At 51.1% G+C, this 18848-nt stretch overlaps 1 protein-coding gene across 1 annotated transcript; it reads left to right on the top strand.

Moving 5' to 3' along the window:
• Positions 1 to 2577: 2577 nt before the first annotated feature.
• Pld2 (phospholipase D2) lies at positions 2578 to 17505 on the top strand. Its single transcript, XM_075991897.1, has 25 exons — positions 2578 to 2924; positions 3154 to 3263; positions 3352 to 3482; positions 3586 to 3728; positions 4103 to 4208; positions 4296 to 4361; positions 4812 to 4870; positions 4986 to 5078; positions 5169 to 5321; positions 6211 to 6360; positions 11458 to 11541; positions 11661 to 11739; positions 12657 to 12767; positions 12904 to 13074; positions 13472 to 13598; positions 14181 to 14299; positions 14380 to 14493; positions 14641 to 14745; positions 14910 to 14998; positions 15088 to 15201; positions 15355 to 15404; positions 15617 to 15751; positions 15933 to 16086; positions 16465 to 16579; positions 16758 to 17505. The coding sequence occupies exons 2-25, from the start codon at positions 3155 to 3157 to the stop codon at positions 16980 to 16982; spliced, it is 2802 nt and encodes a 933-aa protein (XP_075848012.1). The 5' UTR covers positions 2578 to 2924; position 3154; the 3' UTR covers positions 16983 to 17505.
• The last annotated feature ends 1343 nt before the right edge of the window (positions 17506 to 18848 follow it).

Below are 18848 nucleotides of genomic sequence, written 5' to 3'. Positions count from 1 at the left end.
CTCTGCCTCTGGGATTGAAGCCATTCACCACCGCCACCACTGCCTGGCTTGATTGTCAATTTGGGGTAGGGGTGGCACAAACCATCCAGACATTTGGGAGGCAGAAGCAGGCAGATCTCTGTGAGTTTGAAGACAGACTGGTTTACAGAGCGAGTTCCCAGACAGTCACAGCAGTTATGTAGAGAAACCCTGTCTCAAGAAGCTAAAATAATAATAATGATGATGATGATGATGATGATGATGATGATGATGATGACGACGACGACATCTGGGGAGGCAGAAGAGACGGCTCAGCAGTTAGAAGCACTTAACTGCTCTTGAAGATGACCTGGGTTCAACGCCTGGCACTCACACAGCTGTTCCCAATCCCTACAACTCTAATTCCAGGGCCTCTGATGCCCTCTTCTGACCTCCTTGTGTTCCTACATGCACATGCCATACATACATACATCACAACACACACATACACACAAAATAAAAATAAAAACTTACCTGAGCTTGTGGTGGCTCACACCGTTGATCCCAGCACCCAGAAGACAGAGGCTGTGGCTCTCTGTGAACTCCAGGCCAGCCTGGTCTACATCTCCAGCTGCAGAGCATTGTCTATAAACAGCAGCAGCAACAACGAACACATTAGGCTTGCATGAGCACTTTGGGGCAAGTCTGTGAAGATGTTTCTAGAGAGGGAGGTTGTTTGGATTTCTGAAATAGGCCCTCACTCTGTAGCCCAGGCTAGCCTCAAACTCACAATGATCCTCAGCTGCCTCAGCTGAGGATACAAGTGTGACTCGCAATTCCTGCTCTCTAAACACATTGACCTGAAGAACAAACACGTGTCCTGAGTGTGGATGCCACTACCCCTATGCTGGGGTCCAGGACTTCTAAGTATCTTGATAAACAGACACTTAAGCATGCGCAATACAGCTAAGATCATTAATATTCAGAAATGTACACTTTTGGGGTTTTTGTTTTGTTTTGTTTTGAGACAGGGTTTCTCTGTGTAACAGCCTTGGCTGTTCTGGAACCAGGCTGGCCTCGAACTCACAAAGATCCGCCTGCTTCTTCCTCCTGAGTGCTGCCATTAAAGGCACATGCCACCACGCCAGGCAGGCCAGAGATTTGCTATTACGATTGCAATGCCATACCTTTCACGCCACTTGGATGGGTAACACCAGGGACCCACAGCATCGGCTGTGCACTATGCATGCCTCGGGGTGACTATAAATAGACCAGGCTGTGGGGGCACACACCTTAAATCCCAACACTCAGGAGGCAGAGGCAGGTGATTCTCTGAATTTGAGGCCAGTCTGGCGGTCCAGGACAGCCAGGGATACACAGAGAAACCCTGTCTCAACAACAACAAAAACAAATACAACGGAAGAACCTTGTCTTGGAAAAAAAAAACAGAAAAAAATGTAAAATAGAATGGGTTTTTTATTTTCAATTTTTTCTTTACTTTTATTTTGTGTGTGTGCATGTTTTGTGTGTGCAGTGTCCATGGGGGTAAGCAGAGAGCATCAGATCCCCTAAAACCGGAGTTACATCTCTTTGTGAGCAGCCACGTGGGTGCTGGGAATCGAACTCAGGTCCTTAAGCACGGAGCCATCTTTCCAGCCCCTGTTTTTGTTTTTTGGGTTTTTTGTTTTATTTTGTTTATTTTGGCAGTGCTTTGCTGTGTAGTCTCAGCCGGCCTCCACCCCCAAGTTTTACAATCCTCTTACCACATACTCTTTGCTGCTGGGCTACGAACTGCCAAGCCCAGGTCTTGACAGACTCCTGTAAGTTAAACATACACTTATATGACCCGGTATAAGTTATTTACAGATATATATTTATATCCCACTCTGGTTATTTACAGAAGAGAAGTAAAGTCCACAAAAAATGACTGGTACATAGATGTTTATGGTAGCTTCGTTTCCAGTGGACAAAACCTAAAATAACTCAAATGTTTATCAGTAGAAACTTAGAAGAGAAGACGGAAGAAAGGAAAGAGGAAGGAAGAGAGGGAGGAAGGAAGGAAGGAGGGAAGGAAGAAAGGAGGGAAGGAAGGAAGGATGGACGACCTTTAGGATTGGAAAAAAAATGTTTTTTCTAGACTGGCACTTACAGGCGAGCAGGTTCTGTGACTGGTTTACTGTACTTCGGTGTCTGGTTAATCCCTACAGAGCAATAAACGTTTGCGAATAAAGAATGTGATCTCTCACACAGCAACGAACTTGTCGTCACCATTCTTCTGGTTTTTAATTCTCTTATTACCTCCCATCAACAAATGCTCTCTCTACCGGCCTCAGCAAGAGGACACCGGCAGGTTCCGCCCTGATTCCAGGCAGCGCTGGAGACCACACAACCCGCGCGCGCGCGCAGTAGAGGAATGTGCGCGGGGTGGGTCGCACACTCGGGGAGCTGGACCTTGCCAGCCAGGTGCCCCGAGGGCATCCAGAGGCAGTGGACGGCCCTGGGGAGTGGGCGGCCCGAGAGTGGGCGGGCAGAGGGTGGCAGGGGCGGGACGCGGCTGACGCGACACCCGCGGGGGTGAGGCCGGGGGGCCGTCCCGCCCCCGAGGGCAGGCGCTGAGCCCCGGTCCCGCCCCGGCCCTCTGGGGTGTGGGCTTCCTCGCTGTGTTCTGCTCCCCGTGTCTGCCAACCCGCGCGGGTGCCGGCGCCCGCAGCCGGGGTGAGGGGCCGGGGACGTGGCTCCGCTGAGATCGGGGTCGGGGTCCGGCTGGATCTGCTCCGGCCTTCTGACTCAGACGCACACCCAGATTTCGGGATTTCTCTCCTGGGCGGGGAGCGCGTCGTAACTTCCTCATTCCCGCCGGGACCCTCGCTTCCAGTCCGTCCGCGCTGACTTCGAGCCTCGCTGTCACCGGGATTCCTCCCTTCGATTTACCTCACCCCAGTTCGAGGCCATCCCAGCTTGGCTAGGTGCTTCTTGAACCCTGGATACAGATGAGAGGCGGGGCTGCTGGGCTCTGGTTGAAGGACTGCGGGAAGGATGGGGGTTGCAGGGAGTGGATGCTTAGAGGGGCGTCGGTCTGTAACTATAGAAGTTGGGAATCTGCTGAATGAAATGGGTGAGGACTGGGGGCGTTAGGACGGGAAGGGGTGTTTCTGTATGGGCGAGTTCCTTCCTGAGGCTTCCTCCTATTCCTAGAATGACTGCAACCCAGGAGAACCTCTTCCCTTACGGGGACTACCTGGACTCCAGCCAGTTGCACATGGAGCCAGATGAGGTTGACACTCTGCGGGAGGGAGAGGATCCAGGTACAGAAGGAGATGGCCCCCACGGAGGGGAGGATCGGGACCTGGGGCCTCCTGAAAGCTACACCCTTGGGCTTTTCTTTCCTCCCAGCTGATCGAATGCATCCCTTTCTGGCCATCTACGACCTTCAGCCTCTGAAAGTGCACCCCTTGGTGTTCGCCCCTGGGGTCCCGGTCACAGCCCAGGTGGTGGGCACGGAAAGATACACCAGCGGATCCAAGGTGGTGGGGCTGATACTAGGGAGGGTGGGAGAGGGCGGCCTGGCCAGAGTGGATTGGACCGGAAGACCTGGAGGCCATGACTTTCGGATTTTCATACCCCCAGGTGGGAACCTGTACTCTATATTCTGTCCGCCTGACTCATGGTGACTTTAGCTGGACAACCAAGAAGAAATTCCGACACTTTCAGGAGCTCCATCGGGACCTCCAGAGACACAAAGTCTTGATGAGTCTGCTCCCTCTGGCTCGGTGAGTGGGACTTGATGGCTTTCTGTGAAAGGCAAACATAGTCGTCACCCCCTGGCATCCTTCATTCCTGTCTGCCTATCTCAACCCCATCCTACCACCTAGCATAACCTTTCCTCTCCCAGCTCTGTGCTGGACCCTAGTTCCCAGGAAACTTTCCCTGCTGGTTCTCTTTGTCCATCATACTGTGCCAACATTTCAGCCAGGCTGGATGCCCAAAATGTCCTTGGCAACACCCCACCCCTCTTGTCTCCATTCCCAGGACAGAGAGAGACCCTTTCTTTTGCCAGCCTTTCTCCCACTCCAAGGCCGGCTCCAGTGTTTCAGGGATCTAGCCTGCCAGCTCTTCCCTGAGCCTTCCTTCATCTCCTCCATAGCTTTGCTGTGGCCTATTCTCCAGCCCGAGAGGCCGCCAATGAGGACATTCCCTCCCTACCCCGAGGAGGTTCTGAGGGCTCTACCAGACACGCAGCCAGCAAGCAGGTATGACCAAACACCAGGTCCTATAGCAAGGTGTGGAGTATGCACAAGGCTCTGCCTTACATCTGCTTCTTTCCCAACCCCGTTCAGAAATACCTGGAAAATTACCTCAACCGCCTCCTGACCATGTCTTTCTATCGAAATTACCATGCCATGGTAAGTCCAGGGTCCAGGGTCTAGAAGCCTGGGTGTGTCTGTCTCTCTTCTCTCTCCACCCCCCCCCCCTTTTATTGACAGGGTCTTACTGTGTAACCCTGGCTAAGCTAGAACTAACCCTATAGACCAGGCTGGCCTTGAAGCGACAGAGATTTACCTGCTTCTGCTTCCTTAGTGCTGGGAGTAAAGGCCTGTGCCATCATGTCCTAGGATGCCTGGGGCTGACTTCTTTCTTTCTTTCTTTCTTTCTTTCTTTCTTTCTTTCTTCCTTCCTTCCTTCCTTCCTTCCTTTATTCTTTCTTTCTCTCTTTTTCTCTCTCTCTTTCTTTCTTTCTTTCTTTCTTTCTTTCGATGAGGATCATGAGATCCCCAGGGAACAAAGGGGCAGAATTAGTAGGGCTGAGGGGCTGAAAGCCAAGTGTCCCCCTGAGCTTATTTCTTCCTCTGCAGACAGAATTTTTAGAAGTCAGTCAACTCTCCTTTATCCCAGACCTCGGCTCCAAAGGACTGTGAGTGTGGGAACCCCTCTCCCAGCCTTCTGCAGGCACCACTCCCCATCTCCCTGCTTGGAAAACATGTGGTACATGTGCCTAGAGTCCCCAACTCTCCTGCTTGTCCCCGTAGGGAAGGGGTGATCCGGAAGCGCTCAGGCGGGCATCGGGTTCCTGGCTTCACCTGCTGTGGCCGGGACCAAGTTTGTTATCGATGGTCCAAGAGGTGAGGACTGGAGCTGAGCAGGGATCAGTGGGGCAGGTAAAGAGGGAGATCTGGAGGACCTGGACCGTAGACGCAGCCCCTCCCCTCCAGGTGGCTGGTGGTGAAGGACTCTTTCCTGTTGTACATGCGCCTGGAGACTGGCACCATCTCCTTTGTTCAGCTTTTCGACCCTGGCTTTGAGGTGCAGGTGGGGAAAAGGAGCACAGAAGCGCGGTATGGGGTGAGGATCGACACCTCCCACAGGTAAGGCCTCCCTGGTGTGGCCCTGAGGGGAGCTGAGCTGGAGTTGGGGGGGGAAGCTCTTCAGTCCTTGGTCCAGCCAGAGCTTTGATGCAGAGAACTAGTCTGTCCATGTATTTAGGATAGTCCTAGAGTAAGGGCCTGTGGTGCAGGGGATTGGAATAAATGGAGAGAGGGTGGAGGCTGGAAACAGAGGAGTGGGTGGTGCTCTTGCTGAGGCCCCAAGTTCTGTTCCTTGCACCCATGCAGGGCGGCTTATGCCCACCAGTAACTCCAGCTCTAGGGAGGCTGATGCCTTCTTCTGGATTCTGTGGGCATCTTCACACACATGTGCACATGCACACTAAAAACTTGTTTGTTTTTTGTTTTGTTTTTGAGACAGGGTTTCTCTGTAGCATTGGAGCCTGTCCTGGAACTAGCTCTGTAGACCAGGCTGGCATCGAACTCACAGAGATCCACCTGCCTCTGCCTCCCGAGTGCTGGGATTAAAGGTGTGCGCCATCACAGCCAAATGAAACCTTTTTTTAAAAAAAGTCTGCATGGTAATGGACACCTGTAATCCCAGCCCTTGGGAGGCTAAGCTGGGAGGATTGGCTCTGTAGAGCTCTATAGTGAAACTCTGACTTAAGAAAAGGGAGAGAGGGAAGGAGGGAGGAAAGGAAGCTAAACTCCATTTGCTTATTCAACAATGTTATTGTCAAATGCGTGTCTGATACAGTGCTGGTCTCTGGAAACCCACCTAGGAGCTGGGTTCAGTATGTCTGTGGACTCCAGCTTAGGGGCTACTGGGGGAATAAAGAGACGGTAGCAGCCAAGGCGGGGGAGGTGTCTCTGGGCAAGACTGTAGGCTGAAGGAGAAGGATTAGTGGTAAAGCGTCTTTTTTCTGTGCAGGTCCCTGATACTCAAATGTGGCAGCTACCGGCAGGCACGGTGGTGGGGCCAGGAGATCACGGAGCTGGCACAGGGTCCAGGCAGAGATTTCCTACAGCTACATAGACATGACAGCTATGCCCCGCCCCGGCCCGGCACCTTGGCCCGGTGGTGAGACCCTGATGTCCTTTCTGAGCTTCTGTGTAGCTTTCTTTCTGCCTTGCTATTCTCTGAGTTCATGATCCTCTCTCTTATCTCCTCTGACCTCATGTCTCATCTCTCTGACCGCTTTACCTCTAGTTTTTTTTCAAGACAAGGTTTCTCTGTGTAGCTTTGGATCCTGTCCCTGAACTCACTCTGTAGACCAGGCTGGCCTTAAACTCATAGAGATCCACCTGCCTCTGCATCCCAAGTGCTGGGATTAAAGGCGTGCGCCACCACCCGGCCCCCTTAACCTCCTTAACCACATTGATTTGTCTGCTTTCTCATGATCTTCTAACTTGGCCATGTCCTTTGTCCTCTAACCTCCCTGACTCTTATGAGCATTTTAACCACAGGGAGCTCCCAAATCGGTTTGATTTGTTCTATCCCTTAAATACTTAATAAGCATTTAAATCTTAAGCACTTGGTATGTGCTCCATCCGGTAGTGGCAATAAGACACAGGCCTCTCCGGTTTAGGGGAGGAGGTGATCTAATTATATACCTATGTGAACTCACCACAGGGTGGTAGATGTATGGACAGGCACACAGAGGGGAGCACTGTCCCAGGGAGGATGTCAGGACAGGCTTCCAGAGGCATAGGGAGGGCATAGCGCTGAGGGTCCGGTGAGTCCGTGGCTCCAGATCTCGCAGAATCTAGCATGCTGAGCCAGGAGGTTGACTGACCTTCTTCAAAGGCAAAATGGGCATAAGAGGAAATTTTTCTTAGCGGTGGTGTTGATATTAATTTTTTTTTATTTATTGCCTTACTTTTGCAGCATTGGGGATTAAACCTGGGATGCCATAAATGCTAGGCAAGCATTCTACCACTAAGATAAAGCTACTTGTGTGTGCACTTGTGTGTGTGTATGTACTTGTGTGTGTGTTTGTGTGTGTGTATCCACTTGTATGTGTGTGTCCAGGTGTGTGTGTATGTGTCCAGGTGTATGTGTATGTGTCCAGGTGTGTGTGTGTGTCCAGGTGTGTGTGTGTGTGTGTGTAAAAATCAGAGATTGGCAGTCATTGTCATCCTCTATCAATTTCCATTTTAAAAACATTTATTATCTTATGTGTGCGTGTTTTATGTGGCATGTGTAGCTGGGCACCACAGGCATGCAATGCCCTACAGGTCAGAAGAAAGCATTGGATCCCCTGGATCTGGAGTTATGGAAGGCTGTGAGCCACCATATGGGTGCTGGGAATTGAACTTGGGTCTTCTGCAAGAAGGGCTTTTAACCATTGCACGTGTCTCAGGCACCTCCATTTTAATTTTGAAACGGTGTCTGGAGCTTACCGATTTGGCTAGACTGGCTGGGCAGCAAGCCCGTGAGATCTGCCAGTCTCTAGCCCTGCCCTGGCACTGGACTTATGGGCATGTGCTGCTCTGCCTGGCTTTCTTATTTTGGTGCTGAAGACCTGCGCTCAGCTCATCATGCTCACACTGCAAGCCCCTTAAACCATCGAGCCCAGCACCGTTTCCTTCTTTTATTGTTTTGTGTGTATGGTGTACATGTGTGTGTGTGCGGGTGTGCGTGAACATGTGTGTGTGTGCATGTGAAGGCCGAGACAACTGAGATTTTCCTGAGCTACTCCTCACCTTAGTTTTTACTTGTTTGTCTATTTGCTTATTTTTATGTGTCTGAATGTTTTATCCGCATGTATGTATGCACACCATGTGTGTGCTTGGTGTCCAATGGTGCCAGAAAGAGAGGTGTCAGATCCCTTGGAACTGGAGTTACAGATGGTTGTGAACTGCCATGTGGGTGGGTGCTGGGAACCAAACCTGGGTCCTCTGCAAGAGCAGTAAACACTCTTAACTGCTGAGATCTCTCTCCAACTCCAATCACTTCATTTTTTGTTTTTTGAGCTAGGTTCTCTGAACCTAGAACTTACTAATTTAACTGTAATGGTTAGCAAGCAAACTCTCAGGATCTGCCTCTGTCTGCCTCCTCAGTGCTGGGATAATAGACATGTGCTGGGCTCTATTTTGTGTGTTTTGCATGTGTGTCTTTGTACCACATGCATGCTTGGTGTCCATGGAGACCAGATGAGGTCATTGTATTCTCCTGGAACTGGAGTTAAACACTGTTGCAAACCAGGCAGAGGCGGGAGGATCTCTATGAGTTTGAGGCCACCCTGATCTACAGAACAAGTTCCAGGATAGCCAAGGCTACACAGAAAAACCCTGTCTTGAAACAACCCAAAACAAAAACTGTTAGAAGCTGCCATGTGGGTGCTGAGAATCGAACCTAGGTCCTCTGGAAGAACAGCCAGTGCTGTTAGCCACTGAGCCTTTTCTCTAGCCCTGGTTTGTTTGTTTGTTTGTTTATTTATTTATTTATTTTGATTTTTCAAGATAGGGTTTCTCTGTAACTTTGGAGCCTGTCCTGGAACTAGCTCTTGTAGACGAGGCTGGCCTCGAACTCACAGAGATCCGCCTGCCTCTGCCTCCCGAGTGCTGGGATTAAAGGTGTGCGCCACCACCGCCTGGCACCCTGGTTTATTTTTAATACATGAGTACTAGCCACTGTTTATGTAGAGCTTACTGTGTGCCAGGAGTGAAGCATGTTTCACATATTAACCTGTTGCATCCTCTGAACTCTTACTAGGCAAGCACAGTTGTTATCTCGGTTCTATACATGAAGGAGTGGAGACAAGAACATGCTGGGTAACTTACCCAGGGTCATACAGTGACAGTGGAACTGGGATTTACATGCAAGCAGTTGGAGTCAAGGCTGCTCCTGGCCACCCTCCTGGACTGAGGAGTCAAATGAAAGGGTGTGGCTCAGTGGGAGGCTATTTGCCTATCACCAGGGAGATCCTGAACTTGGTCCCCTGCCTATCACCAGGGAGATCCTGAACTTGGTTCCCTGCCTACCACCAGGGAGATCCTGAACTTGGTCTCCAGCACTTAAGAGAAAAAAGTACAGTGATGTATAAGTAAAAAAATTCAAGCTAGATGCGATGGTGGAGAGACCAGTAATCCCAGCATTTGAGAGAGACAGGAGAATTGATTCAAGTCTGAGGACAGCCTGGACTACACAGTCAGGGTAAGACACTATCTTGAAATAAAAACAGTTGCACAAAGCAGTTGTAATTGCCACTCCCTGCCTCACCCCATTGTTTTGTAGCCCCCTCCAGTCAGTTGCATTTCTCCTCCCAGAAGTAACCTTGGCAACAGTTTTGTGTTCTCTGGCATCACCTGCATGTTCTTATACGCATGTGCATATGTTACTTTTTACTTTAACGCAAATGGGATTGTCAACTCTATTTTAGTCTCAGTTTTCTTCCATTTAAAGACTGGACATTTACAGGCTGGAGAGGTGACTCAGTGGTTAAGAGCACTGGCTGTTCTTCCAGAGGACCCACGTTAATTCTCAGCACCCACACGCAGCTCACAACTGTCTGTAACTCCAGTTCCAGGGGATCCAACTCCCCTACATGGCCATGAATACAAACAGAACACCAGTGCACATGAAATTAAATAAAGTCTTTGAAAAGAAAACACTGGACACTTAGGTTATTTTTTCTTTCTGTCTTTAAGATAACATCCCCCATAAACATAATCTTTGCCTAAATATTTAGAATATGTATTCCTAGAAATACAGTTACTGGCTGTCAAAATGACTCAGCAGGTAAAGGCACTTTGCCAAGCTTGACAAGCTGAGTTTGACCCCTGGGATTCACACAGTGTAAGAGTCCTGACTCCCTGAAATCGTCCCTGGTCTTTTCCCTGCCCCCCACCCTTCAAATAAATCAATGTAACATTATTTATTTATTTATTGCTGGGCATTGGTGGCACACACCTTTGATCCCAGCTTGGGAGGCAAAGAGAGACAGATCTCTGTGAGTTTGAGGCCAGCCTGGTCTACAAGAACTAGTTACAGGACACTTAGAACTGTTACACAGAGAAACCCTGTCTCAAAAAAACCAATAAATAAATAAATAAGAATTTTTTTTAAATAAAGAGCCTAGGTATGATGTCATACACCTTTAATCCTGCACTAGGGAGGCAGAGGCAGTGTTTTTCCAAGTTCAAGTCCAGCCTGGTCTACATAGATGGTTTCAGACTAGCAGGTTGCGGAGTGAGATCCTGTCAAAAAACGAAAACAAAATCGCCATATATATTTAATGGCATTAAAGAGTATGTATTTGAAAAAATTTGAGGTTTATGTTGGCTGGATGTAGCTCAACAATAGAACACTGGCATGTGCAAAGAACTGAGAGTCGAACCTTCAAGGCCGGCCTGGACCACAGTGAGATCCTGTCTCAACAAGGTCGATAACCGGTTCCTGTGGTTGGTGAGAATACCCGCTTCTTACACGCTGATACTGTTACAGATGAGTGTCTTTCGTGGTTTGGTTTGGTTGAGACAGGTCTTCCTGCCTTACCCTGCTGAAAGCTGAGGTTATAGACACAAAGCACCACGCCTGGCTGAAGGCACTGTTTCCTTTAAAAAGCCAGGCGTGGCAGTGCTCACCTGTGCCCCGGCGCTTGGGAGGCAGAGGCAGTCCAGTCTGTGAGTTGGAAGCCAGCCTGGTCTACAGAGTAAATTCAAGGACAGCCAGGGCTACTTATTTAACTTGAATTCCTTGTGAATGTGACATTTCAAACTTTCGGTAATCGTCTGGCCTCAGCCTGGGGTTACAGGCCCTGCCCTGATTTCTTGTTAATTAGGGAACTGAGCATTTTGCCCTATGACCGACCGACCATCTTAGTATCTGCTGTGAACTGCCAGCTCTGATTCTTTGCTTACTCTTCAGCTTCTCTGTTTTTCCTTTCATTTGTTTCCTATTGTTCTGCTGGAGCTGTTTAATGTGTGATGAATTCATCCTTGCGGTCTTTGGTCAGTTTCTGTATGATCGTGTTTTGTCATTCTTACTTAGCTCACTCTGGTAGGTCACACCGATTAATCCCACTCGATGTATTTGATACGTTCTAACCTCTCTGATCATTCCTGATCTCTGACCCTGCCGTCACCTCTGACCCATGACTATCCTCCGGTCTTTACTCTCCAGAACTTTCTGGCTTCTGACTCCCCTGACCTCCTTGGCTTGGCCTCCCCCCAGGTTTGTGAATGGGGCAGGTTACTTTGCTGCTGTGGCAGACGCCATCCTGCGAGCTCGGGAGGAAATTTTCATCACGGACTGGTGGTGAGTGAGGTCAGGTGCAAGGGATAAAGGGGTATAAGGGCAGAGCTGTGCCTGGGGGCTGGGGGAGGGAGAGCTGTCTTCACCTTAGCTTGCTCCTTACCCACTGCCCTGACTTCCAGGTTGAGTCCTGAGATTTACCTGAAGCGTCCAGCCCATTCAGAGGACTGGAGACTGGACGTTATGCTCAAGAGGAAGGCGGTGAGGAGTGGGTTGGCTGTGGGTGGGAGTTAACTGGAAGGACTTCAGCAGGAGTCGTCCAAGGAGAAGGTTGGGAGTCTGAGGCTTCAGGACCAGGAACTGTCCCCCTCCTGGCTCAGTGTTTGTCAGCTGTCACCTGGTTCCCTCTTCAGGATACTCGCACAGATTAGGTTCCCACTACTCAGACCCTTTCTGTGCTGTCTGGTGTAGATGGCTGTGTCTCTTTGCTGGGCAGCATCCTAAGTCCCAGCACAAAAGCACGGCACCTGTAATACACCAAGCATTTGTGAGTGCTTTGTTTTTAAGACAGTTCCTTGGCTGGCCTGGAACTCTCTATATAGACCAGGCTGGCACACTTGGAGATCCGCCTGCCTCTGCCTCATCAGTGCTGGGATTAAAGGTGCAGGCCACCACATCTGGCATTAGTGAATGTCGATGTGAATGTGGACAAGAGAAAGGACACATGGATGATGGGGAGAGAGCGGATAGATGGCAGAAAACGGGTGTGGTGGCACCCACCTGTAATTCCAGCACTTGGGAGATGGAGATGAGCGGAAGGTTAGCCTTGGCTGTGTACTGAATATTATACCAGCTTGGACTAAAGTCTGTGTCTCAAACAGGGATAAAAAAGACCAGGGAGATGAATGGAAGGATATGACGTGGGAAGGTGGAGGTGATTAGGTCGATGGCAGACAGGAGTTAAGATGATGAGTAGATGGTTGGGGCGATGCCTGGTTAGGTTATGAAAGGTGGGTGGATAGATGAGTGGGAGAGCCTTCTGCTGCAAGCGCCATGACGGGTGCACGAGGGAGAGCATCCAGGAAGGGCGGAGGGGCATACAGGAATCCTGAGCATGGGAGTCGGATGGGGCCACTTGGGGAGAGGCACTAGGATTTGGTTTTCCCACTTACTACCAGGAAGAAGGTGTCCGTATATCCATACTGCTGTTTAAGGAAGTGGAACTGGCCTTGGGCATCAACAGTGGCTATAGCAAGAGGGTGCTGATGCTGCTGCACCCCAACATAAAGGTGATGTTCAGGCCTGAGTCCCTTTCTACACCACAGCCACTGCCCTTCCTCTCCATGAAATGTCTCATCCTCCATCTTTCCCTGCCCAGTCCTCTCACCTAAACCCTCCCCCATCCACCCCTCCACCCAATTCTAGGTGATGCGCCACCCAGACCTTGTGACACTGTGGGCCCATCATGAAAAGCTCCTGGTGGTAGACCAAGTAGTGGCTTTCTTGGGGGGGCTGGACCTTGCCTATGGCCGCTGGGATGATGTGCAGTACCGACTGACTGACCTTGGGGACCCCTCTGAATCTACAGATTCACAGGTAATTGCCCAAGGCCATCCTGAGCTCCCCCAAGGCCAGGTACTCTATGTTTACACCCTTCCCAGCAGTGCCGACCTGCAGAGCTCCTCAGCCGTTCAGAGACTCCAGAAGCTATGCTGTTGTTTCTGGGACAGGGTTTAACTGTATAGCTCAAGCTATCCAAAATCTGTCATCCCCATCTCAGCTTCCAGATTGCTGAGATTATAGAGATGTCAGTCAGGAGGATTTCAAGTTTGAGGCCAGCCTGGGATGGACACACACACACATGTCTGACTCGGACTGGACTGCAGCTGACCGGGGAGGTTAGGGGAGCAGCCTCTGCTGCAGTGCACCTGTCTTCTCTTTGGCCTGGCCCAATGACCTCACTTTGCCTGGATGTGGTGTATTCTTCCTACAGACGCCCACAGCAGGCGCAGACCCTGCAGCCACCCCAGACCTGTCGCATAACCGACTCTTCTGGTTGGGAAAGGACTACAGCAATCTCATCACCAAGGACTGGGTGCAGCTGGATCGGCCTTTCGAAGGTGAGGCTCCCTCCCCCAAGGCCTCCAGGAGCTGACAGCTGGGGCAGAAGCTGAGGTGAAATGAGTCACGGAGAGTGCGGCCTTCCCTCTGGAAGGTTCCTTCTCTACATCTCCCTTTTCGTCCCCGTCTTAGTCAGGGTTACTGTTGCTGTGAGGAAACCCATGACAAAAAGCGACTTGGGGAGGAAAGGGGTTATTTCCACATTATTGTTCATCAAAGGAAGTCAGGACAGGAAGTCAAGCATGGCAGGAACCTGGAGGCAGGAGCTACTGCAGAGACCATGGAGAGATGCTGCTTACTGGCTTGCTCCCTATGGCTTGTTCAGCCTGCTTTCTTAAAGAACCCAGGACCACCAGCCCAGGGGTGGTCCTACCCACAATGGTTAGGCCCTTCCACATCAATCACTAATAGGAAAATGCCCTACAGGCTTGCCCAATCTTACGGAGGCATTATCTCAATCGAGGTTCCCTCCTCTCTGATGACTCTAGCTTGAGTCAAGTTGACAAGCCAGCACACTTCTGTTCCAAGTATCCCCAACACGCCAGCCCTCACTTCTCCCTTAACTGTCCTGGGACTTCCAGATTTTATTGACAGAGAGACCTCACCTAGGATGCCATGGAGGGATGTCGGCGTGGTTGTACACGGCGCAGCTGCCCGGGACCTTGCCCGCCACTTCATCCAGCGCTGGAACTTCACGAAGGTGCTGACTCCGGAGGGAGGGAGGGAAAGGCCAGGTTCGGCCTCTCACCTTCTGCTGACTCTGCTGTCCCTTCATGGCAGACCACCAAGGCCAAGTACAAGATACCCACGTACCCCTACCTGCTGCCCAAGTCCACCAGCACTGCTAACCATCTGCCTTTCACCATCCCAGGCGGGCAGTGCACCACTGTGCAGGTGACAATCCTGATCAGCCAGCCCCTACCCTCCCTCTCATTAGCCCGCAGCACCTTCCCCCCACCCCAGAGCCCACTCCCACCCCCCACCGTGCCCAGTTTCTCCTCTCCTGGTCTTATAAACCACATTCTATTCACCATGCCATAGGTCTTGAGGTCTGTGGACCGATGGTCAGCAGGGACTTTGGAGAACTCCATCCTCAATGCCTACCTACATACCATCAGAGAGAGCCAGCACTTTCTGTACATTGAGGTCTGACTGAGGCAGAAGTGGAGGGAGAAGATGGCAAGGATGTCCCAGCAGAGGGCCTGGGGACATCAGGAGGATCAGTCTTTGAGGCCTGGTCTGGCTGGGACCTTGGACTGGGGCCAGAGGTCAAGACCAGGATGCTGATGTTTCTCTGATCCTTTCCCCAGAACCAGTTCTTTATTAGCTGCTCGGATGGGCGTACCGTTCTGAACAAGGTGGGCGATGAGATTGTGGACAGAATCCTGAAGGCCCACAAGTAAGGCAGAGATGGGGCATTGCGGAAGCCCAGGTGTAGGGGCAGAATGCGTTTTGGGGATCATCCCACCTCTGACTGTTGTCTCCCAGACAGGGGCAGTGTTTCCGAGTCTACGTGCTTTTGCCTTTGCTCCCTGGCTTTGAGGGTGACATCTCCACAGGGGGTGGGAACTCAATCCAGGCCATTCTGCACTTCACTTACAGGTGACTTCCCCACAGTGAGACTCCCCCTTCATGGCCCCGGCACACTAGGTCACACTAGTGTCCTTTCCACCCTGTCCTGACCCCTCCCTGCCTCTCTCAGCTCTTCCCTTCCTCCTTCAGCCTCTGCCTCCCTCACCCTTTCTTTCCTCTCAGGACCCTGTGTCGTGGGGAATATTCAATCTTACACCGTCTCAAAGCAGCCAGTGAGTGCTGGGGGCTCAAGGCCTGGACCCCCGACAGGGAGGCAGCTTGGGTAGCTGGAGTCCTGGGAATTGGGGAAGGACACTGTCATTCTTGCATGCTCCTCAGCCTGTAGGTGGCTTTTCACTGCTGGGATGAGGTGGGATGGAGTCCCATCCACTCACAGCAGACGCCTCTCACTTCGCTGCCCCTCCCCCACCTCTCTCGTGTACAGTGGGGACAGCGTGGCGGGATTACGTGTCCATCTGTGGGCTTCGCACACATGGGGAGCTGGGCGGACACCCGATCTCTGAGCTCATCTATATCCACAGCAAGCTGCTCATTGCAGATGACAGGACAGTCATCATTGGTCAGTGCTACACCCGGTCCTCTGTCAAGAGAGGGGCTGGGAGGCTCAGAGGGCGACACAGAGTCTGCAGTGAAGCTCACAGTGAGGGGCTTCAGGCTAGTGCTCTGGCTAAAGGGGATGAGGTGCTGGGAAGACCCTCCTGGGCCCAAGTAGACACAGTGTGCCCTTGAACTCATCCCAGGTTCTGCGAACATCAACGACAGGAGCTTGCTGGGGAAACGGGACAGTGAGCTAGCCATACTGATTGAGGATACAGAAATGGAGGCGTCCCTCATGGACGGGGTGGAGTACCAGGCAGGCAGGTTTGCCTTGAGTTTGCGGAAGCACTGTTTCAGGTAGGAGTGCAGGTGGATGTGGGGGCGATGGGAGGGGCTGCCCTTTGAGCTAGATGTGAGGATTTCCTAGAGCTGGTACCAGATTTACCAGACTAATCCAGTTACGGTATCAACCAATTAGGAACACACATATACTGGAAGTTGCTTCATAGCATAGGCTGACCTTGAACTCTTGATCTTCCAGCCTCTGCCTTCAAAGTTACTACGCCCAGCTAAAGTAATTGTTTTTTTAAAAACATCAAAGTAAGAAAGACCAATTAAAGCCCCACTAGGTGGTCTAACATGTATTCTTACCGTTTATCACAGCTATTTGGAAGTACCAGGTGTTGAGGTTTCTTAAGGAACTTAATTTGGCCCACTGGTACCATTCTTCTCTAGTGTGATTCTTGGGGCAAATACCCGGCCAGACCTGGATCTCCGAGACCCCGTCTGTGACGACTTCTTCCAGCTGTGGCAAGAAACAGCCGAGAACAATGCCAACATCTATGAGCAGGTAGAAGCTGGGGAAGGTCTGGCATGAGGAATTGATGGGTTATCCTGTGCAGAAAGGCGATGCCTCTGGGGAGCATTTTCTACTAGGATTCAGTAGTCCAGGGGTGCCGAGAGGTGGCATAGGGGATGAGGAGTCCAGCCAATCTCAGTTGGCTCCCATGTCCGCTCTTCTACCCTAGATCTTCCGCTGCCTGCCGTCCAATGCCACTCGTTCCCTGCGGTCTCTCCGGGAGTACGTGGCTGTGGAACCCTTGGCCACAGTCAGCCCTTCTTTGGCCCAGTCTGAACTCAGCCACATCCAGGGCCACCTAGTTCACTTCCCCCTCAAGTTTCTGGAGGATGAGTCTCTGTTGCCCCCGCTGGGGAGCAAGGAGGGCATGATCCCTTTAGAAGTATGGACGTAGCTGAGGCTTCAGCCTGGCAGCAGCCACAGCCGCTGGGCTCCATGGTGCCTGATCCTTGCCACAAACCCTGAGTTCCAAGGGCAGTGCCCTCTGATCCCTAGAGAGGACATCTCTAAGGAATACTAGAGAATCACAGAGGACCTTTGAGAAGTAACCCAAGGGAGCACTCCCAAGCCTGGCCTAGGGAGGCAGGAGAGCATTCCGGAGAGGTTCAAACCACTGCTCATAGAAGCCTAACTCTTACTAAGAGGCCTGAAGTCAGGCCTTTTATTCCAGGAAAAGGAGCTCCTGTCCTGGGTCTTCTTCATCTCACTCTTCCTCCTGCCCTTGAATCCCCTATGTGCCCCAGGGCCTCTCTCCCAGTCCATCGCTGCCAAGATGGAGGGAGAACGGAGCCACTTTTGACGGCAGTTCCCCACCCACAGTGGTGGAGAAGACACTGTAACTGCCTCCACCAGCCTGCTGACAGACACTAACTTTGTATTGGTTCATCAAACATTTCATAAATAAAAGTGTAGAAAGGACCCATGCCTCTTCTTAGCAGTGATGTGTGTCGTCATAGGCTCTCCCTGCCTGCACAGGACACCCGTCCTCACCTCTCTGCCTCGATTCTTGTTTCTTCTGTTCGCATATCTGTGTCTCAAGTTCATTCACCTAATTCCTGAAGGAAGATGAGGACCAAACTGTGTCTGTGTATGTGTGCACACACATATTTCCATAACTTCATATGTCTGAGGTATTTTGCAGTTTGAAAATGTTGAGCACAGGTAGCCACAGAAGCACAAAGAAACTCAGAGGGGTGGAGGATTTAGGAAGGCTTCACCGAGGGTGTATGGGGGGGTGGGTACCGATGTGGGCCAAAGGCTTTGAACCCAAAGCCCATCCGATCTGAGAGTAACCCTTCAGTTCTCTCAAGGTGCTTACTGTCAAGTCTGATGACTTGAGTTTGACCCCCAAGACCCACATGGTGGAAGGAGAGAACAGATTCCTGAAAACTGTCCTCTGACCTCCACACCCAGGCCATGGCATTCCCGTGTGCACATACACAATAAATTGATTAATTTTAAAAATTAACTAAAAATTTTTTTTGCTCACACCTTTGAGAGACAGAAGCAGGCAGATCTCTTGAGTTCAAGGCTAGCCTGATCTGCAGGACAGCCAAGGCTATACAGATCCCTCTCTCTAATCCCCCACAAAAAGACCACTAACCTTGACTTCCAGCCTTCACTGTACACGTCTACACACACAAACACACACACCTGTGTACCTCCAAACAGATGCGCACACACACAAAACAAAACACTAATCTCCGAGAAATCCGCCTCCCACACACAGAAATTCCAGGTACTAATTAGCATCCAATGCATTAATTAGTCTCATTGTCAGCACTTAAATATCTCCTTCCCTGGGGGACCATTCCTTAACTGTAAGGTGGGGGCAGCAGCACCCCAAGCTGGGCCTGGGGATAGACTGGCTTCTTATTCTAGTTCTTACCCATGGAGTGTCTAAAGACAGGGTCTTGCTGCGAAGACCAGCAAGGCTGCAGCAATCCTTCCTCTGCTTCATGCCCAGCTACGACAGGGTCTTGTACAACTCAGGCTGGCCTCTAATTCCTGATCCTTGAGCCTCGTGCCTCAACCTCCTGCGGGCAGGGATTGCAGGAATGAACAAGCCCGGCTGTAGTCCAGGTTCCTGATCGAAGGCTAACATAGTGTAGGGGAGGAAAGCAAGGCAGCCACCCTGTCTCTTTACGAACATGAGTCGGCTGCCACCAGTCTTGCCCTCTCCCCTCCCCCACTCCATTGCATGGCCTCGAAAGGCGAAGGTAGCTGTTTATGCCGTCCCCGAGACGTTGACTTGCTCATT

Source organism: Microtus pennsylvanicus, chromosome 11 (assembly GCF_037038515.1).
Source record: "Microtus pennsylvanicus isolate mMicPen1 chromosome 11, mMicPen1.hap1, whole genome shotgun sequence".
NCBI classification, from domain to species: Eukaryota; Metazoa; Chordata; class Mammalia; order Rodentia; family Cricetidae; genus Microtus; species Microtus pennsylvanicus.
Note: the sequence above shows the minus strand (reverse complement) of the source record. Positions and strands in the feature narration are given on the sequence as shown.